Source organism: Barbus barbus (assembly GCF_936440315.1).
Source record: "Barbus barbus genome assembly, chromosome: 34".
Lineage (NCBI taxonomy): Eukaryota > Metazoa > Chordata > Actinopteri > Cypriniformes > Cyprinidae > Barbus > Barbus barbus.
In genome coordinates, this window is record NC_136762.1 from 10,202,220 (window position 1) to 10,223,658 (window position 21,439).

A 21,439-nucleotide genomic window follows, 5' to 3' on the forward strand; every position below is an offset into this window, starting at 1 on the left:
GGACCCACTCTCCTGGAAAGTTTATTTCCAACCGCTTCAGCAACACCTGCCTGCAATTTTCAAGCAGCTTGAGGAGCTTGATTGGCCGCTTCAGGTGTGTTTGATTAGGGGTGTAGCTAAACTCTTCAGGATAGTGAGTCCCCAGGAACAAGGTTGAAAACCTCTGATCTAAAGTGCTTAAAGTGATTTACCCAATCAAGACATTTTCCCGGATCAACATCCTTTGTTGGACCTAAAACAACATTTCTATTAATGATGACTGATTCGGTGTTAGTCAAAATATGACCAAGTTTCATGTAAAATAATTAACCTGATTGCCAAAACCAGAGTAAGCCAATATTCTGGTTTCTTGAAAATGTTCTACTCAAATTTGAGGAGATGCTAACAGCTTAATTTATTGTGAATATGGAGATTACATGTACAGATAAATATCTGTTAATGTTCGAGCTAATCTAAAACGTAAAAGCTAATCTTAAAAGCATTGAAAATAAATCACTCACGTTTTTTGTGACACTTGTAATGTGTAAATCTTAACTAAAAAGGCTAAATCTGATGATAATCCTAACGAAAAGTGAGAAGAAGCCATATTGTTGCTATGGTTACAACGCGATTTGTGTTATGAAAGAGCTTTAACTGACCTTGTAATCTTTTATAGTGACTGAAATGTTTGAAAGCATGAAACCCCCTCAAACTTTCTGTTTCACTCCTGGGGATTTTTAAGACCCCTACCGCACCCGGTCAACTTTAGACAACGCCCTGTGTCCTTGCAATAAACTGATTGCCTTTTAACATTACATAAATTATTACATTATATTAATAGCCTTATATTAACTTAATACCATACATTAACATGTAACCTGTTTATTCACCATCTAACGTTAGTGGTCATCGATCAAACAAACCATTTACAAAAGGAGCAGCTGACAAAAAGAAAGAAAGACACGTTAACAAGTTTTCTTACCTTATCTAGACGCGTTTGCCCTGTAGCTGTTCAGCAAGTGAACTTTGGAGGACCGTTTCCTGTGTGCGTTCCGTCCGTCCTTCCACACCTAACGGGACAGGTAGCTAACAACTGACACAGCAACTCAACCAAAGGATATTAAAAGAACATGAGACCAAATTAAAAGGCACTCGCACAGGCAGACACGACAATCATGTTTAGAAGCAATAAAAAGTGTTTAAACTAAAAGAGCAAGCTCCAGGCGTTCTTTGTGTTGTCAAACGAGTGCTGTACCTGCGCTTGTGCCTATGGTCGTGAGACAGCGCTAGTGCTGTGCCGATTGCTTATGGGCGGGGCTGAAGCCATGTGGGCGGGGCCTAATGCTACTCTGTCTTATTGTGCTCCCTACTGTCCAGTATGTAAAGGATAGAGTCTATTTTATTTTTCAATGCTGAGCTTGAAATACATTTACATGTATTTAGCAATTATTTGTGGATTATTTCGACTTTAGAAATAATTTTTGACAGGGAAAAATAAAATATTGGGAAGCCTATATTTTGTGATCCCCAGTGTTGGTAAGTATGTGTGGGCACGTTTGCTCAGGTTGCAGCAGGTAATTGCGTCTCCTGGGCCCTGTGAAAATAAAGTGGACACCTATTCTCTGATCAGACTACCCCTGAATTTAGAAAAGCCATCACTTGTATGATACAACTGTTTTCTTTGATCGCCATCTGGTGGTCAAAATGGTGCACGCTGGAAAAAAAAAAGAAGTTTTGAGTTAAGCAACTTTTTGTTCCCAATTCAAGAGAAAGGTTATCTGAATAATTACCTCAAAACCTTAAACATACCAAGTCAAATTTTGGGATTAAAACCTTAAGAACTAATCATCATGCTTTCAATTAGTAAAAGTGACTTAGGTCACAGTCAATTACTCCTTATCCACAATGACTAAGAGTCTGTTCATTAATGAAACACACATAGGCCCAGATATGCTAAAGGGCATTGCTCCTCATCAGCCTGAGCAAGGATTATTCTTCCTTTAGTCACGACAGAGCCAAAATCATACTTAATATTTCTGACTTACAGTGCAACTGAACTGTCATACTTGTTTGGGAGGTTTGCCTATACTTTGCTTTTATTTTTCCAATAGCATGCATCTTACGGTGCTATAAAAAAAACTTGTCTGATTACTGCACCCACCCTAAAAGATGGTCATTGTGTCTTTCAAAAGAAGGACTTTTAAAATAAAACAAACTCCAAGGGGTTGCAGATCAGACCAACAGTATATGATGGAAATTTCTGATTGCCGCAGTGGTAAAACAACACAGTTCCATTTGTGATTTATGATTTATGTGAATTCCGGTATAAATAAATGAATTTGTTTTGCACATAAACCATTTATAAAACCAACAAAACCAGCGTAAATTGTTTTTCTCACTTCTTCGATAAGAAATCAAAGACACATGCAATGCTGCACTAAGTTACATCAGCGTTTTAGAAGTAACTTTGCTCACATCTTACATCATACATGTTTGGCACAGCCCCCAGCTCAACCCATAAATCAATGACTGCTTTGAGCAGATTTTCTGAGGTTCAATGAACATATATGGATATATTCTTAAAACATTATTAAACAGAACCAAAGTTTGAGTGTTTTGCCACTGTAGCAAGTAAGGCATCTGCCACATGCAAGACTGAAGTCTTGGGAGAACTGAGATGTTTAAAGAGACTCTCCTCCGGTAAACAACAGATTGCCATTTGCAGCAGAGCCACATGTTTGGACAACACATACCACACACAGGTGGTCAATGCACAAAACACACGCTTTTGTGCTTATAAGACATTTAGAAATTGACCTAATAAAAATCTGAACTTCTTACAGCAATTTTTATCTTTAATGCATTTTTATGGAGCTCATTTGATGCACATTCGATGCCCAGTGGATGCATAGAAAGAAAGAAAGAAATGTGTGTTTCACTACTGCAGGGGACAGAAGAAAAAGCTACATAAAGAAGAAGTGTATAAGCAAAAAAGCTCAGACCAATAGGCTTAACAAAACAAAATGTGCAAAAGACTGATCACAACACATTATAAAATTCATAAAAATACTATATTAAGTTCAGTAAAATTATAAAAGTTACTTTCAAATGTTTATGGCCATTTCTGCACCACACCCACAGCCTGAAAAAGAATTTACGCTTTGACGTGGCAGTGTTGAGAGAGGATGTGAGCTTGGGGGGCATGTCTCTACATCCCCCGACAGAACAATCTAGAAGGAATGTTGACAAAGACAGAAAACTTTGTCATTTTAATGGTTACTTCATATATCCTGGGGTCATTTATGTGATTTATCAACAAACAGTTGTTTCAAACTTTATATTCTAGCATAAAATGCACATTCTGTTGTGCAAAACACTGAGCAAATCTGGGTTCAGTGGTAACATATAATACAGGACAAAACATTATCATCTTCCATTACACATTTCATGCCAATATATACAATTTTATATTTACGACTATTTACGATAGTTTAAATGAAGATGACACTAGTTTAATGGCAGAGATTAACTGATTGTTTGCAGATTTCAGAAGGCTTTAGGACCTTGCAGAGGTTGAATCCTGTGGTCATTGGATCCAGAGGGAGGGCTCTCCCAGCTTTCCTAGGAAATCCAAACATCCTCATTTGAATAGCCCAGCTCCAGCTTCTAGAAGTTTCTTTCCTGGAGTATAAAGGTCTCTGCTTCAAGCACTCTGCAGCAAAGCAGCATCTGGGAAAAGAAGAAGAGAACATCTGAGAAAAGAAGAGGAGAGCATCTGAGAAAAGAAGAAGAGAACATCTGAGAAAAGAAGAGGAGAACATCTGAGAAAGGAAGAGGAACACATCCAAGGTAATTATTGGGAAAAAATGCTTGAATTTCACAAATATTAACTAGGAATGGGTTTTATTTTTATTTATTTATTTATTTTTTACTTGCATGCTAAAAAGACTACTGCACACAGGGTCAGAGAATCCTCTTCTTTACTCTTCTTTCTGCTTTTCAGTTCGTTTTGCATTTTTAAAAATGCATTTACAGGCAACTCAATCCAAAATCAAGTATAAGGTTATTAATGTTTTTGCTTTTGCTTTTCCCCCAGAAGAAGGGGAAAATCTAAAATAAATAAATAAAACACCTACAGGTCAGTTTACATGTGTTGGACAGTCAATTTAGGTTATTTTCAATGATGCATGTTTTTTTCAGATTTGTGTAATTTTTTGCCATTATTTTTTACCCTATATTTACAAGAGAGTGAAATCTTTCCATTCGGGAGTGATTTTATGCTGTCACGTAATCATTGCTACCTCTGGAATTCAGATGTGGGTCCACTGTGGAAGTTCTGAGTGGTCAAAAGTTTCCACCTTAGATCATCTAACCAATAAGAAGAATCTACGTGTCTTTCTTTCTCTGTGTGCATGCAGTAGCAACAGACATCTGCTCTGCTACTGCTTAGCCTTTGCTTATGAGGAGAAGAAAGGAGCTCAAGTTTTTTCTGCACATTAACCAATGAATATAAAAATATTTTTGTATAGATTACCCAAATGCACCTCTTGTCTTTCAGAGTGAAAATCGCAATCGTTGACAACTATGAATATGAAAACGTGTCAAGGTATCCAAGATGATAAAAAGCAACAAAAAACATAATATGTGAATGAACAACCATGCTGACTTACATAAGCTTCTATCTTGAGGTTGTTAGTGAAAAGGGACACATACCATCTCACAGGCTTATTAAGCATAGTTGTAAATCACACTTTCAACATGCAATGTAATCTCTGTATGCAGTAGTGTTTTAATATGTATTTTAAAGTGAGTTGGCACTTTTCATAACTGTATAAAATGAGTAGAGCCACGTTAAGTAGTGCATTCCTGTCTGATTAGTCATTGCCATTGCTTTTGTTTAACTGGTTTGACCTAGAAAACATGGCCTACAGGCTTTATTTCATAGGTTTAACTATTTAGGTGGCATACATTTCAAAAACCTAAAAATCCTAACACAAAATTATTTAAATCTCATATAAAGCACAAGATCAAGCAATTCATTAAGCAGCCTTTTGTTTCTAAAACAGACACAGAAACATATCAATCTGAATTAGTGAAGAATTGTTCAATTTTCACCCAGTATCACTTGTTGCCTCTTTTCTCTTCTAGGCTTTCATTGCTACCCAAAAATACAGCAAGCATGCTGGTATCCAACCTCATTTCTCTGTGCCTTTTGGCTGTGGCCGTGTCCGGGGAGGACAAAAAGCTGAGTCCCCATGCAATCTCCATGGCAGACACCAGCACTAACCTGGCCTTCAATCTCTACCACAATATTGCCAAAGAAAAGAATCTTGACAACATCCTCATCTCTCCTGTGGTGGTGGCCTCCTCTCTGGGAATGGTTGCCATGGGGGGCAAATCCTCCACTGCGTCCCAGGTGAAGAGTCTCCTGAAGGCTGACACCCTGAAGGATGACCATCTGCACACAGGCCTGTCCGAGCTTCTGACTGAGGTGAGCGACCCCCAGGCCCGCAACGTCACGTGGAAGATCGGCAACAGGTTGTATGGCCCCAGCTCTGTCAGCTTTTCTGACGACTTTGTCAAGAACAGCAAGAAGCACTACAACTACGAACACTCGAAGATCAACTTCCGTGATAAGAGAAGCGCCATTAACTCCATCAATGAGTGGGCTGCCAAGTCAACTGACGGAAAGCTGCCAGAAATTACCAAGGATGTGAAAAACACAGATGGGGCTATGATTGCCAACGCAATGTTTTTTAAACGTAAGTATTAAAATTAAGATGTCATTTAAATTGCATTTAATTATTCATCCCGGACGAACCCCCAATTAATATTTACTTTAATAGCTCCAAGAATGTCTGTATGATTTACTTCTAAATTATTACATTTTATTAAATTATTCACACAGATCTAGTCGCCATGTCCTGACTTATTTATATAGATAGGATGAATATTTACTTGAATAGTTACAGGAATCTCTATATAAATCATATTTAATAATTGTTCAATTCTATTTAAATACTGATCTTGGCAGGCCCCATTTTTCATGTCCTGTTTTTTTTTTTTAATAAATATTTTGTTATCAATATCATATGTAATTATAGATTCAAAACTAGTTGCCAATTGTTATTCTGGATTTTCCTATTTTTTAAGTCAGCATTGATATTTACTTTTGATAGATATTTATGAATGATATTTATTTTTTGTAAGTATTAATTTACATTATTTATCTTGAAGAGAGCCAGGCCAAAACGACAAACACAATACTGACTACAAGGATCAAATCTAATTATTAATATTAATGGCTTATTTCTGTTCCACAGCCCACTGGGATGAGAAGTTCCACCACAAGATGGTTGACAACCGTGGTTTCCTGGTTTCCCGCTCTCACACGATCTCTGTTCCAATGATGCATCGCACAGGTAAAACCAACAGCTTGTTTTGAAGTCTCTTACTCAAAATCTTCTATACCTACAAGTGAACTTAACAGTATTTATCTTTGCCCTTTACAGGTATCTACGGCTTCTATGACGACACACAGAACAAGCTGCTTATGGTCAGCATGCCTTTAGCACATAAGAAGTCCAGCATGATTTTCATCATGCCCTACCATGTGGAGCCTCTGGAAAGGCTTGAGAAACTGCTCACTCGCCAGCAGCTGAACACCTGGGTCAGCAAGCTTGAGGAGAGAGCAGTCGCCATCTCTCTGCCTAAAGTCAGCATGGAAGTCAGCCACGACCTTCAGGTAAATAGCTGATTTTTGCTATATAGTAACTATATAACCACTTCTAATACTTTCTGCATGATATATGAGGCTCTTTTCTCTTGATTTGCAGAAACATCTTGCAGAACTTGGTCTCACTGAAGCTGTGGACAAGTCTAAGGCAGACCTGTCCAACATTTCTGGCAAAAAAGATCTTTACCTCGCCAATGTCTTCCATGCCTCTGCCTTGGAGTGGGACACAGAGGGAAATCCATTTGACGCCAGCATTTATGGTAGTGAGAAGATCAAGAACCCCAAGCTCTTCTACGCCGACCATCCCTTCATTTTCCTTGTGAAAGACAACAAGACCAACTCCATTCTTTTTCTTGGCAGGCTAGTTCGGCCTAAGGGTGATAAAATGAGAGATGAATTGTAACTTTTAGGCTATTTGAATTTTCTGATGTTTTAAAATGGCATTGTTGTTATTAATGATTTGACTGTTACCTCACGTGGCCCTTCTGATGGATTATCTGTGTATGGACAATCTCACTGAACCTGTCAGTACAAAAACATATTTTGAGACTGGTTATAAACATCAGGAGCAATGCAATCCTTTAGGTGAAGAATTAGACCCCTACAAATGCAACCAGAGATTTGACATCAATTTGTTCATGTGTATTATTCAATCAACCACTATGCTTATATTAAGTGTAGTGTCATTGATGTTAAGCTTTGGTATTTAAGATTGTGCTTGTAGAACCTCTCTTTATGAGTATGTGACATCTATGTAGGGTTTGCCTTATCTTTAATGTTTAAAGTGAAAAGGTAGTCCTATTCAAGTGTTTCTTAAGCACAGTTTGTAGGTTTCTATGATTTCACATCCATCCAACAAAAACTCCTGGCTCCTGCAATGATACCTGTCTCCAATTTCTTAGATGTTATGTTTAAATATGTCTTTACCATATAGTATCTTTTGACAAAGTGTGCTGATTTTTTTCTCCTTCTTTTCATTCTGTTGTATATTTTTATTTTCAATAAACTGAAATTTTTGAAAATATATGGTCCAGTTTTTTATTTAAATAAGTGAATAAATCCATAAAATAAATGAAAACATAAAATAAATAAATCCATAAAAAAGATCAGATCTAAAATAATACATAAAACAAATAAATAAAATCTAAAATTGAATAAATAATATCCTGAATAACTGACAATAACTAATAATGAAAGATAAAAGCACAGCACATTGTCACTGCTCTGTCATTCCTAACAGTTTAATCCCAGTCATTCCGCCTGGTTTGTTGTGTCAACCCTCTGTGGACTAGAATGTGAAGCTTTAGCTGTGTGTTTATTCCACAGAGGGAATAAAGTGTTGTCTCACCTCCTCACCTGTTAAGTGACACAGATTTCCCAGACACCCTGCTGTCTTTATGGCACCATAAACCTCTAAACCACAAAGAGGAGTTTTAACGTGAGAAAGTAGCTATTTCCTTTCATACTAGCAGATCCATCCTGTAGGCTGAATGAGCCAGTAAGTGGACATATACAATAAAAGGATTAGAGGCTGGAGTCAAGGCTCGCATGGTGAGATGGGCAACTAGAAGAGGCTAAGAAAACAGTCAAAGAGGAGATTGTCAAGATAAATAACCAACTTGTAAACCTTGCCAGGATAACCCAGCTGATTTAAAGTAATATGCATAATATTTATAAAATGAAAGCAGCTGGTTTAAGGATTATGATTAAAGAGAATACTTACCCCCGGTTTCACAGACAAAATTTAAGCCTAGTCCTAGACTAAAATGTAAATCTGAGCTGTTTCAACTGAAAGAACCTTGCACTGACTGATCTTAAAACATGTCAGTGCCTTTGTTTTGTCTTAAAATGCACACCAGTAATGCTTTTTTCTAAGGCATGTTTATAAAAATTACTTAAATGTCCTAATTAAACTATGGCCTAATCCTGGTTTAGGCTAAAACCTGTCTATGAAACCGGCCTGAATACGGTATCAATGCTTTGGCTTGATCCACAGAACAAAACCGTTATAATAGGGCCATCTAGTGGTAAGCAACAAAACTGCAGAAAAGACCCCTGCCAGATTATTACCCCCCTAGTATTGGTAGGTTTAGGGTTAGGTGTGGGGGAGAGGTTAGGATTAGGCATTCATATAGTGATTTCAACGAGAGCGGTAATAATTTGGCAGGGAGTCGAAAATGGACACTACACTGGTTCTCAAACGTTTGAAAAGAGGAATGATTGAGAATAAAGAACAACCAATTAAACAACTTTAAACTTTTCGACACATTTCAGATAATGCTGGGCCTATATTTACACACCGCACACACAGGCCTTAATTATGTCACAACACCTTTTTACTTATATTTATTTTAGGCTACGTTTATTAAAAATAATAATAATAAAATTAGCTGTCATCACTTAAAGCTAACAAGTTGCTATTTAGTGTCGCCAATTCTAAATCTTAAATACTGTACTTGTAGGCAGCTACTTGTAGTTGTAGTCCTCACTTAACAACTTGTTAGCAACGTACTTAAGTTATCGCCATACTAAAAACCAAACAGGAAATGAACACAAAGTGTTCATCAAAGTGACAAGAACAATGATTTGGTGCTTGCCTTGATATGCTGCGAAATATAGCTAATATCAAACCTGATATAATTGACGTCGGTAGCCTTAAAAAAAATTATAATAATAAAAAATAAACTTAACTGCTGCTTTTCTTGTGTCACACGTACGCCTGCAGGAAGAAACCATGAATCAGGTGACTCATCTGTTTGGAAATGATGGACATGATTGTTTACTGAGGCTTTTACTCAGCTTTCATTATAGCCTATAATGTAAGAAGAAACAAAAAAGCATGACAAAAAATGACTTGTCTTTTTTATTCAACTATGTTATTGTCTGTATGGAGCATCAGAACAACATTGTCTTTTGCTAGCATGAAATTGAACTACTGCTATCCTTATCAATACAATTGCTCATGAAAAGTAACAATTATAGTATAATATTGTACAGTACGCATATACATGTTTAACAGACAATTAAAAATGCTAGAAGTGCAAAACTGAACTATTACAGAGAGGCCTGTTGAGATCTGACCGGCCTTGACATTGACTCCCAGAAAACGAGATCAGTCAGAAAAATTATAATTAAAAATGCCACTCAGACTGTGCCTGATAGGTTTGATTTACAGAAAATGCAAGTTATCATTTTAAACAGTTTATGTAAGGCAGTCAATCCCTCTCAGACAAACCCAGCCTATATGTTTAATACAACTTAAACTGCACAGCATCTGCAACATTTCACTTTATATCCAGTACAAGCACATGTGTATCATCAGAGAGAGACAGGACCCTTTATTAAACTGATTAGACTGATTTTATATGTAATTTAAAAGCAGTATAAGTTTTGCCCTGTTTTCTAAATGTATTGCAAGGTACAACTAATAAATATTCTGCATAGTATAAATAAATATATTTGCATAAATTATCAGAATTCACAGAATTATTGCATTCCATTTTGTAATTTCTCTTAAGCATCTTCTTACTCAGCATAAACACAGTCATATTTTCACGAGTCCAGAGACAACGCACAGCAGCCTTACATTTGCAATCGCTTGCTATCAACCAACCTCAGTCGATTTGGATTTTGCATAAACATTGCTAGAATATCCCATTTGGTCTTTGCAGCAGATGTCCACTAAGCCTCGCCAAATCTGATTATGTCACTACATTGTTTTTTGGTTAGAGAAGATCAAAGAAAATCAATTAAAGCTCCACCACGAGTAACAAATATGTGAGAACACAAAATGCGAAACATCTGTGAAAAAAAACCCAAATGTGAAGTCACCTTTGGTACGAGATGCACATTGAGCCACTCTGTGACCAAAACAGAGTAAGTGTGACAAGTGTAAGACATTGGGAAAGGAATACACTTTCACTGACTACTTGTTCTTCAGCGGCCATTTCATTAGCACTGTTGTTTCTGCTGCGCTGGGCAGAGTCGGATTAGGCAGACGACAACCAATCCTATTAAAGTAGTCTTTGTAAGCTGCAGTGAAACACACATGCTTGTGTTGTCCTTTGTTTCTCTCCCATGCAACTTGTCATGTGTCTTTCCTTCTTGGTCAGATTTAACATCCTTGGGCTTCTCAAATTTTGGGCTTGTCCACTTGTCTGTTGGCCTTGCGAAATAGTGACTTTATCTCCTCTGTCATCATGTCTTGCCAGTTATCTCTAAAAGATGAGAAATAATTTAGAAAGTTAGCAATGATGACGGAATTGTAGATCATTTTTTTGGAGCTTGGTAAGTAATGCATTTCACGAAAACGACAACAATACACAACATGCACCAATAATCAGATAAGCAGAAAGTCCAACACCACCATCACAGCACAAACAAACCCACCAGAAAACACCCTAACCAAGTGACAAATACAGCACAGCATGCAAGGTACTACCTCCTTGCAAATGTCTACAGGTTCAAGCCTTTTTCTCAGCTTTCCTTCTCCTGTAAGCCTCAATGTCCTCAGGTCTCAAACCATGGTTGTCTTCCCTGATGCATAAATCCAATTATCCAATCCGTAAATAGTATCCCATTCATAAGTACAAAGAGAATAAATCTAAAACACAAAATGAATCTAAAAGTACAATTTATTTAGAAAGTGGTGCAGTAAAATACAATTTATATTCAGTAAAATAAAGTGCAGTCTAATTAAAAGGACACTGCTTTACATTAAATGCTAGTTCCTTTATATAATATATATATACGTGTGTGTGTGTGTATGTGTATAAATTCTTACCCTGGTTTGATCTCTGGTGGTTTTGGCAAAGGCTTTGTAAAATTAGACTTTCCAACAAGCCAGTATGTTTCTTCAATGCCTTTCCCCTAAAAAAAAAAATCCATAAACATGAATAAAAATGAAAAATATTCACAGTAAGTTACTGCAAATGTTTGGGGGTCAGTAAGATATTTTAAGGTTCTTCAAAGTCTTTCATGCTCACCAAGCCTGCATTTATTTTATCAAAAATATAGAAGAAAAAACGTTTTTTTTGCAATTTTAAATGATTGTTTACCATTTCAATACATTTTAAAATCATTCTAATATACTAATTTGGTGCTGAGTAAAAATTCTCACTTATTTCAAATAGAAATCTTTTTAAAATAGAAATCTCTAATGTCACTTTTGATCAATTTAATGCATCCTTGCTGAATGGTAGTGTATGTTCAAATATTATTTAGTATGATTATGTAAGTACCTTAAGCTCAGTCTTTCCTCGGACATCTATTTTGTACCCATCGTTCAGTGAGCGGAGAATATTCACTGTACTAATGTTCACATGAATTCTGTAAGCTGAAGGAAATAATGTTTATTGATGTGTCTTCTCATTACAGTACATCATGGGTTAGTATATCACAAAAATATCTGACTGGAACATACGCAACCCTGTAGATTCCATACGAGAGGCGGTGTTGACTGTGTCTCCAAAAAGGCAGTATCTAGGCATAGTTAGACCCACGACTCCAGCAACACACGACCCTGGAAAGAGAAGAAACATGATAGGAGCATCACAAGAGGGTTTTTTTTTAAGTACCACTAATTGGATGAAAACTGCTGGAGATTGAGAGCTCACCTGAGTGAATGCCGATCCGTATTCTGACCGGAACTTCTGGCATGTGCCGCATCTTGAAGGAGCCCACGGAGCTGAGAATGTTCAGAGACATGTTGGCGATCTCGGCTGCGTGCTTGTTGCCGTTCCTCTTCGGCAGCCCAGAGGCCACCATGTAGGCATCTCCAATAGTTTCAACCTGTGATGAAGATGAGTTAACTTTTCGTGGAAATCAATTTCTGTTCGGTTCACTCAGACTTCCAAACGTACCTTGTAGACATCGTGGCTGCCAAGCACAGCATCAAATAGGGAGTAAAGGTCATTGAGCAGGTCTACAACCTCAATTGGGTCACTAAGGGATGAGATGGTGGTGAAGCCTACAATGTCACTGAAGTAGATGGTGACTTGATCAAAGTACTCTGGCTCCACGGAGGCACCGGTTTTCAGAGCTTCTGCCACAGAACTGTGAATGAAAAATTACATGAAGCTTAATTTTACATAAATGTTGATCAAGGAACATGTCTTAATGGAGAAAATAAAATGAAGTATGTTCACTCCAGCACTTCTCGGGGTGGTGATGGCATAAGTGGATAAGACACATGCCTTTGGTGTGAGAGACCCGGGTTCGAATCCACTGTGAGACACCAATGTGTCCCTGAGCAAGACACTTAACCCCCTAGTTGCTCCAGAGGCGTGCGACCTCTGACATATATAGCAATTGTAAGTCGCTTTGGATAAAAGCGTCAGCTAAATGAATAAATGTAAATGTATGTGAAAGGGTGTGTTGGGGTATGAAAACGTATACTCACGGAGGAAGCATCTCAGACAGAAGCTTCTCTGTCCTCTGTTTCTCTACCTCCAGCTCCTCAGTTCTTTCCCTGATCAGGTCCTCCAGGTTAGAGGAGTACTGCTCCAGCATACGCAACATGGAGTCAATAATATTGGTCTTTTTGCCCTTGTTGATGAGCTTGAACTGAGAACAGAAAATAAGGAACAAGTATCACTGAATATACATAAACCTTTGCCAAGAAACTTTAATGAAAGTGTCTTTAATGTAAAATTTGGAAGTAAAGCAATCCAGTGAGATATATATATATATATATATTCAAATATTTGGGGTCATAGCCTCTTATGCTCACCAAGGCTGTATTTGTATTTATTTAATTACAAGATTACAGTACATCAGTAATATTGTAAAATGTGTTAACTATTAATAAACTCTAAAATAAGTAAGATAAATTTAAAATACATTTTAACATATTTTAAAATGTTTTTTATTCATGTGATGGCAAAGCTGAATTTTCAGCAGCCATTATTCCAGTCTTCAGTGTCACATGATTCTTCAGAAATCATTTTAATATGCTGATTTGGTGTTCAAGAAACATTTCTTATTATTTTTTCAGTATTCTTCGATGAATACAAAGTTCAAAAGAACACGATTTATTTGAAATATCTGAAATCTTTTGTAAAATTAGAAATGTTTTATTGTCAATTTTGATCAGTTTCATGCGTTCCTACTGAATGGAAGTATTATTTTATAAAAAAAATGTAAATATATAGTTAATAATAGTAATAATGCATCAAATAACACAAAATAAATCAATTATGATGCTAAAACAATAATGGAATTCAATAAATAACAACACAAAGTAATCAACCTTTCTAAAAACTACAAAGTTCCTTAGATCCTATATTTGTTACTCTGTTAGCCAATGCACTCAATAAACTCCAAAAACAACTACATTAAACTCACCTGATCAAAGATCTGATCAAAAGGAGGCCTTCTATCAGGCTGTTCACTCCAGCACTGCTTCATTAACTGGATGCATTCCAGTGGAGCTTGATCTGGAGCGACAGTGGGCCTGCACATAGGTGGAGGTTTCTTCACCTTCCTTATTATCTCTGTAGATACAATAAACATGCCGTTGCTTATAAAGAGATGCCAAATGTCACTGATAATACCTGCCCAGTTACTGTTGTAACAACCTGTTTACCTCTTTAAAACTGGTTCATCAAACTAATACTGTAAGAGAAATAATATTGTAGATTTTCTTTATAACCAACCTTCAGGAGACAAGCCGAGCATGCAGTACGGCGCTCCTCTGACCACCACTTCTTGAAGTATAATCGAAAAACTGTACACATCTCCTTTATAAGTGCCTTTCCGTGGACTTTCAGGGTCTCTGAGGAATTCAGGAGCCATCCAGAATAGATCTGAGAGACAAAGAATTGCCTTATCATTTTTTGTTTAATATCAGAGAATTGAATGGAGTAAAAGTGAGATTTGCATTGTAAATCAACCAGATTTTATAAAAGTAAACACCCATACCCTCTGGAGGTGGGGTCTCCTTTGGAGCTTTCTGGGTCTCAAGAATCTCATTGTATCCATAATCAGTGATCTTTAAGACAAAACGTCCATCTACTACACAATTATGAGACTTCAGGCGCCCATGAGCAAATTCCCGGAGGTGAAGATATTTCATGCCCTATTGGAAACCAGAAACCAAAGGCAGACATTATAAATGCATTTGAAAATCACCTGGAGATCACATTTTTTCATTAATATTCATTATAATGTTCAAAAGTACCTTGATGAGATCCAGCAATAAAGAGGATTTAAACATCCAGTCCAGTTTGACATCTTCATTGCGAAGGAGATCGTGTAGACTCCCCCGAGAACAGTGTTCAGTCACAATAGCAAACATCTCACAATCGGTGAAGAACCCCAAAAATGGATTGACATTTTCATTCCGTAGGTCCTTCATCTGGGAATTATAAAGATGATAGGATATGTCACTCAAAGAACAAGCTCATAGCAAACTGTTAGTTTTAAATTAAGAGTTTTGAGCCAATACCTTGGTGAAGATCTTAGTGGTGCTCTGTTTAACCTCCTTGAAATGTCCCTCCTTAAATTTTTTTAGCCACACCCAGTCGCCCTGCAAAGATCAAAATGTTTTCAATTGTGTCGAGTTGAAAAAACATAGTGTGTTTAATAAAAAAAAAAAAAAAAAATGAAAGGACACAACAAAAATCACCTCATATACAGCCACATTTGAAGTTTCATGTGTTGCTGTTGCCATGCTATTCACAGAGCGGGAACGTTCACCTGTGCTCTTCTCCTCAATGTAACTTTTTGAGTCGCTAAGATCCTCAAGGGTGATTTTCTGTGAGAAAAGAGATACATAGAATATATATATAAAAAAAAAAAAAAAAAAAAGAGCTTAATGTTTAAAGAGAGCAGCTGGTCACGTGATGCATACCCTCTTGCTCAACTGAGGGTTGATGAAGGTCAGGTCCTCAAGCGTAAGCAGGATTCTGTTGGGCCCTTTGATCAACTGGATTTGTTGGATTCGCCTCCTACAAAGATCAGACAAGATAACACACAACTTCTTGTACTTTCTACATATCCATGAAATGAAAAAAATATCATAGGATCTTATCAAAACCACAGCAATATTACCTTATGAATAGAGTTAGACCCATAGAACCAAGAACCACAATGAGGACAATCACAAACGCAATGATGACATATGTTATTTCCACACCTATATCACAAAACAATAAATCAGTTAACAAATGCATAGCATATAAATTAGTAATTATACATACAATGATATGCATCAGTTAACAGTCATCATATAAAAAACAATGTCATATTAAAATTTAAATTAATCTATGCAAATTATGGCTTAATATAATAATAATAATAATAAATTATACAGTCATGATGTGACCGTGACAATAATCATGAAAATAGCAATGTCATTTGTTAGCGTGATTAAAAATAAAATATTAATGTTTAATTTTAATTATTAAATGTAATTGTAATTAATTAGTTTTTTTAATTATTTGGCTTTGAATAATCTTTTTTTTTTTATTGATTATTTACAACAAAAAATTCAGTATAAAGATATTCATTTATTTTTACTATGGTAATATAAATGTATAAATATAAATATATAGAGAAAGAGCAAGAAAGAGAGAAAGCTGCTAATAAACTATCATTTAATCGTAAATATAAATAAACTATAATTTAATAATTATTTCAATTATTTCTTCACAAAAATGTATTATTTCTAAAATAAAATGGATATTTTCTTTAAAATATTACTTAAAATAATAATAATAATGTCATGGTCATTTGCTAAAAAATATTAAAGATAAAATACCAAGTAATAATCCTTTAAAATTATTTGAATTTGAATGTTATTATTTAAATAATAATAATAATAATAATGAAGGTGGCTTTTAAGCAGAAAAAATAAAACTTTTAAAAGTCAAATATCTGTTTCTCATTGAGTATGATTTTGTGTGGGTTTGTTGTACCTCCTGCGCAGATGGCATCGGGGTCAAACCAGCAGCTGGAGTCTGAAGGTGGAGGTGAGCCTGCAGGGAAATGAATGTACGTGCCGGCGAACAGCACCTTATCTAACGTCAGGTTCACATAAAAGCAACGATACAGTTCAGATCCCCAGCCATCAGTGTCTAAGATCACGTAGTTGGTCTGCCCGTTCCCTTGGGCATCTGTGCGGATGTTCTGGTTGAACCCGGAAAATGTAATGTTCCTCGTGAAGGAGGCCAGGTTGGACCCAGAGAACCACTTACCAGCTCTTCTGGTGTTGTGCATGGCCTTGGCAAGGAGGTATAAACTGTTGTAGATTGTACCAAAGAGCGGAGAGACCTGAAATGTAGCAGAACCTTTTAATGTAATGTTTTATGCATGTGTACAAATAAATGTTTGAAAGTGCACCGTGCACACCTGCTCTGGCTCTTGTGGCACCATCAGTTCTCCAAATCGTTTGGCCATATTGTACGCTTCATTGAATGACATCAGGTCTGACTCTACGGTGATGGTGAGAACAGCGTCGTAGGCTTTGCGCAGTTTGGTGTTGTTTTGCAGTGGGAAGTAGGTGGTGTTGGTGTAGGGCAGGCTGTACAGGAGGGTGTCGTATGGTATAAACACATACTGACCATTCGTCAATCCCATGTCATAAGCCTTCATCAGGAAAGACGCTTGTTGATCTCCTCCAATAAGCACTGAGTGCATGCACATAATGATGACTGAAACACATGAAAAATACATTTATTTGTGTTGAATCATAATTTAGAAAATATAATGTACTTTGTACCTAAACCTAAAATGTTTTACTTAATTTTTAAAAATGAAAGTTTCACATAAATATCTTTAATTGAGCAACAAATGTAGTGCATGCATTTACACTAAGGTTTAACTAAATGCTTTTTTGTTAGTTTGTTAAACATAAACTTCCGTTTGATCATTGTAACAAAAGAAAGTGAAATGATGAGAGATAAAGCAAAATTTCAGCTGCTATTCTGTATCTATTACTGAATTTTGAGTCCAAATTATGCCTGCTTTTTATAGCAGTGGATTTGTATGTTGGTTTAAAATTTTCTCTCTCTTTAAAAAAGTATAAATATATTAGTATGATAATAATTCTAAATATTGTATAACATATTAAGTATATCCACACACGTATATCATTAAAGGTTGACAAGGGAGAGTTGTCATGTTACTTAAATTTTAAATGTATCCAATTTCTTAATCATTATATTAATTGGTTAAAACAATGGTTTGTGATATGTTTTTTTGATATGTTTGATATGTTGCCTTTTACATTTTTTTCTGTTTCCTGAAATGTTTTGTAGAGTAATCTTAAAACGAAACACTGAGAAATACACATTGACAAAAATTCAAAGTATATAATCAATTGAAAAGAACTGTAAATAAATTAGTATTTAATATAATAGCTTTAAATATAGTAAAATATATACAATACAGTGCAATTATATTATAAAATTATAAAAAATAATTGAATTATAAATTAATTAATTAATTAATTATAAATAATAGATTTGTCATTTTAAAGTGAAAGGAAAGTTATCATATATTAAAGCAATCATAATATTTATTGGTTAATTGTATATGATTTATATGATACCTTTTGTTGTACTGGTTAAAATTGTCATCTTAAAAAGTCTATACAGAAACTGACCTTAAAAATCTGAGAAATATTTACTGGAGAAAAAAAATCTCTTAATGCCTCTAAACATAAAAGGAATGTTTATGCAGACACTGCAAATCGATGTGTCCAAAACACTTTACCTTTTATCTCCCCTGCGTTTTGTATGCTCAGCAACGTGTTCTCCAGCATGGTGTCATTATTCCCCATGGACACAACGATGCCAACAGGAAGCCCCTGGTTTCTGAGAGCACTAGCCAATTTGGCAGCTGTGTCAATCCATATATCCTCATTAGAAGACACAATGGCTATGTTAGCCAAGCTGAAAAACCTAAGCACACTGAAGAGCACCCGTGTCGGGGACGGTAGAGTTCGAGCAAATGTTGGGTAGCCCTGGACCCGGTCTAACTCATAGTTAATGCACGCCCATGAAAACATAGACTTGTCCCAATTCTTGCCCATGAGCGCCGCGGCATTGCAGTATCCTGGATTTGAAGGGCCTACAAACGCATCAACCGTATTCTCATATTGTACAAATGAGGTCAAGGCTTTGGAAGTCTCGCAAGCCTCTTGAAGGATGACGAAGTCCATTGTACAGCCCAGGTCTAAACTAAAATCCTCGTTTATGCGGCCAACAGCCAGTCTGGACGCAATGGCAGGAAGTGATTTTGCATAATAAGGGTCACAGTTCCAAGGCCCCAGAACACCTACTTTGAAAATCAGGCATTGTACACAGCATGGAAATGTCAAAACACCAAGAATAATCCATAGTGTAATGCTGTAAAATGGGAGCGTAGAGAGGTTGTGTCTGCTCCGGAGGACGGGGCAGCAGGGGTAACTGGATAACTCCAATAAGGCACCTCCAAATGGGAGGTGAATATGCTGCATTGTCCTCCGTCAGAAGCCGTTATGAGAGATGGATGTTACAAAGAGACAGCTAGAAAACAGAAGATTACACATGAACTGAAGTCATGGCACCTGTTGATCAACTATAGGCTTATCTGTTATATACAAATCAGTTCAGCTCACCAAAGTTGATCTTCGAAATTGACAATCTGCAGTGTATTTTAAATTTAATTAGAGTTGAAACATATGACTCTGTCTAAAATATTAGAACATAGTGGATGTAGAAATTACATTAAATTTTTGTGACAAGGGGAAAATATTTATTTTTGACATAATTTAAATATTTCATACACAGTATTATATTATTAACTGTATTATTTTTTCAAGTTAAAAATAAAACAGGATATTGGAGTGATTTTACAAGAAAATAATACTTCAGTCTTTCTACATTTAAATTTAAATTTAATGTTTAATTCAGTTACCTGTCATTTCTTTGTAATTAATTGTGAAATTGTTTCACTACCAAATTATTTGATGCACAACAAATGCAAAAAGGACTAAATAAATAAATAAAATAACTGCACTTATATTTATGCTAGTGAACAAACTGAAACACATTGTTACATAAAATGCGATTGAGAAACTGAACTTACCATTATTTATATGGGCCTCTTGATGCATGAAAACATCTCCACAAAGTTGTACCTCTTTCCTCCAGTGTTTTCTTTAATAAAGTAGATTTATATCCTTCATATGGTTAGACGGTCATCTTTCACGGCGGTTTTCCAGCATCAGTCGCGCCGAGGGCATAAACAAATGTTGAGTAGATCTCAGCTCACAAACAAGAGTTTGATGAAGCTCGTCAGTGGCGTTGAGAGATTCAACTTCAGCACCCTGGAGAGCTACTTAATGCCTGCAGTCATCAATCCAGGTGCCCTTTTGCACCTTCACAATTCACACCTAACGTTCAGTAACATTTTCCAGCTTCACTGTTATGAATATTGCAGTACAGCTACTCGATAGTGTTGTCAAGATTAGTCAGCCTAAATTTTTTACCTTATTTCCTTTACATGGTAGTTTCTGAAATCCTTGACCAGCTTGAAAATAATTAAATGCATCCTTATAATAAAATCTAATTAAAAAAAAAGAAAAAGCGGTTTGCGTTTTATATATATCCACTAAAAATTATCTAGAGGCCTAGATGTTTCTCTATACAATGAAAGTCCTTTGAAAGTGACCCGCGGATGAATCTAATCCATACTTGGTCAGGGACAAAATAAGAGGATTGCAGACATACGTTAACGCTTCAGACCCACCTTTACTGACTGAGCAAGCCATGAAAGCAACTAGTTACTTTTTAAACAAACGAAGGAAATATAAAATAATTTTAATACGTGTTATGATGTACAATCATGACAATCATTCACATTAGGAAGACATCTTAATGGGCCAAGAAGAGTAATTAAATGCAATGAACCGATCAGATCATGCCATATAGTCATTAAATTCCATTACTTTTTGCATTTATATATGTGTGTGTGTGTGTGTGTGTGTGTGTGTGTGCATGTTTATGTGGTTTATGAGGACACAAATTTGTATAATGACATGGGTATGACAGAGGTATTACAATATGAAGGTGGTTTATGAGGACACTGCCTATGTCCCCGTAATTCAAAAGGCTTAAAAAACATACTAAATGGTGTTTTTTTAAAAATCTAAAAATGCACAAAGTCTCCTGTGAGGGCTAAGTTTAGGTGTAGGGTTGGTGTAGGGCAATAGCACACACAGTTTGTTCAGTATAAAAACCATTACGCCTATGGAGAGTCCCCATAAACCACAAAAACCAAACAACTTGACACAGTGTTGATAGATCTCTGGATTGTTTGTTTATTTAATTATTTACATAAGTCAAATAGGTTTTCAAATACATTTTCAAACATGTTTTTAATATATATATATATATGTATATGTGTACATACAAACCAAGCTACATGTGCCAACATATCATATATTTCAAGAATTACAACCTCCAGTCAAATAAAGCTCCACAAAAATATCAAAATGACATTTAATTCAAAAATTTAAAAAAAAAAAATACATTTAATTGTTATGTTTATGCTTTATGTTTTTGAGCTCTCATCTTCAGGTTCTTATTTAAGGTTGAGCACGGTCTCAGCAGCCTCCACCTCGCCATGGAGACCCCTTTGTGCATGAGCGTTTATGCAGTGTAATTAGGCATTTGTTTGGTGTAGCTGTGATAGGCCCACTTCAATTGAATTTGCACAAGGTGTATTGGGTATAATTAA

At 36.0% G+C, this 21,439-nt stretch overlaps 3 protein-coding genes across 10 annotated transcripts in view; 1 reads left to right on the forward strand and 2 right to left on the reverse strand.

Annotated features, from left to right (window-relative positions):
* LOC306853893 (glycerophosphodiester phosphodiesterase domain-containing protein 5-like) overlaps window positions 1-1,288 on the reverse strand; it is a 49,864-nt gene extending 48,576 nt beyond the window's left edge. For 3 of the 6 annotated variants that reach the window (XR_013782782.1, XM_079391577.1, XM_079391576.1), the window contains exon 1: window positions 962-1,275. The gene's annotated coding sequence lies outside the window, so the exon portion shown is untranslated. Of the gene's footprint in view, window positions 1-961 lie in introns of all 6 variants that reach the window. The other 3 variants (XR_013782781.1, XM_079391578.1, XR_013782780.1) reach the window with 3 other exon arrangements.
* A 2,407-nt stretch (window positions 1,289-3,695) lies between these two features.
* Window positions 3,696-7,733, forward strand: LOC306854204 (serpin H1-like). Of its 2 annotated transcripts, XM_079392033.1 has the most exons (6): window positions 3,696-3,828; window positions 4,538-4,585; window positions 5,128-5,741; window positions 6,303-6,401; window positions 6,492-6,724; window positions 6,816-7,733. In XM_079392033.1, the coding sequence occupies exons 3-6, from the start codon at window positions 5,159-5,161 to the stop codon at window positions 7,116-7,118; spliced, it is 1,218 nt and encodes a 405-aa protein (XP_079248159.1). In that variant the 5' UTR covers window positions 3,696-3,828; window positions 4,538-4,585; window positions 5,128-5,158; the 3' UTR covers window positions 7,119-7,733. The 2 variants fall into 2 exon arrangements, with proteins under 2 accessions (XP_079248159.1, XP_079248158.1); XM_079392032.1 differs by having other exon boundaries at window positions 3,696-4,585.
* A 1,823-nt stretch (window positions 7,734-9,556) lies between these two features.
* Window positions 9,557-20,379, reverse strand: LOC306853935 (retinal guanylyl cyclase 2-like). Of its 2 annotated transcripts, none has more exons than XM_079391646.1 (19): window positions 19,787-20,379; window positions 18,431-19,224; window positions 17,066-17,367; window positions 16,633-16,987; window positions 15,767-15,851; window positions 15,567-15,663; window positions 15,342-15,470; window positions 15,162-15,242; window positions 14,895-15,071; window positions 14,636-14,792; window positions 14,371-14,520; window positions 14,060-14,208; window positions 13,116-13,279; window positions 12,577-12,769; window positions 12,331-12,505; window positions 12,138-12,236; window positions 11,956-12,050; window positions 11,499-11,584; window positions 9,557-10,932 (listed from the first exon to the last, which is right to left on the reverse strand). In XM_079391646.1, exons 2-19 carry the CDS (start codon window positions 19,173-19,175, stop codon window positions 10,848-10,850), a joined length of 3,324 nt encoding a protein of 1,107 aa, XP_079247772.1. In that variant the 5' UTR covers window positions 19,176-19,224; window positions 19,787-20,379; the 3' UTR covers window positions 9,557-10,847. The 2 variants fall into 2 exon arrangements, with proteins under 2 accessions (XP_079247772.1, XP_079247773.1); XM_079391647.1 differs by having other exon boundaries at window positions 19,758-20,368.
* Window positions 20,380-21,439: the final 1,060 nt, after the last annotated feature.

Coding starts and splice junctions, on each gene's coding strand:
- LOC306853935 (XM_079391646.1), bottom strand. CDS start 19,175: ATGCAGCATATTCACCTCCCATTTGGAGGTGCCTTATTGGAGTTATCC. Junction 15,664..15,766: donor GGTCTAACTCTATTCATAAG/GTAATATTGCTG, acceptor TGATCTTTGTAG/GAGGCGAATCCAACAAATCC. Junction 14,793..14,894: donor TATTGCTGGATCTCATCAAG/GTACTTTTGAAC, acceptor GGTTTCCAATAG/GGCATGAAATATCTTCACCT.
- LOC306854204 (XM_079392032.1), top strand. CDS start 4,518: ATGCACCTCTTGTCTTTCAGAGTGAAAATCGCAATCGTTGACAACTAT. Junction 4,586..5,127: donor GAATATGAAAACGTGTCAAG/GTATCCAAGATG, acceptor TTTCTCTTCTAG/GCTTTCATTGCTACCCAAAA. Junction 5,742..6,302: donor CAACGCAATGTTTTTTAAAC/GTAAGTATTAAA, acceptor TCTGTTCCACAG/CCCACTGGGATGAGAAGTTC.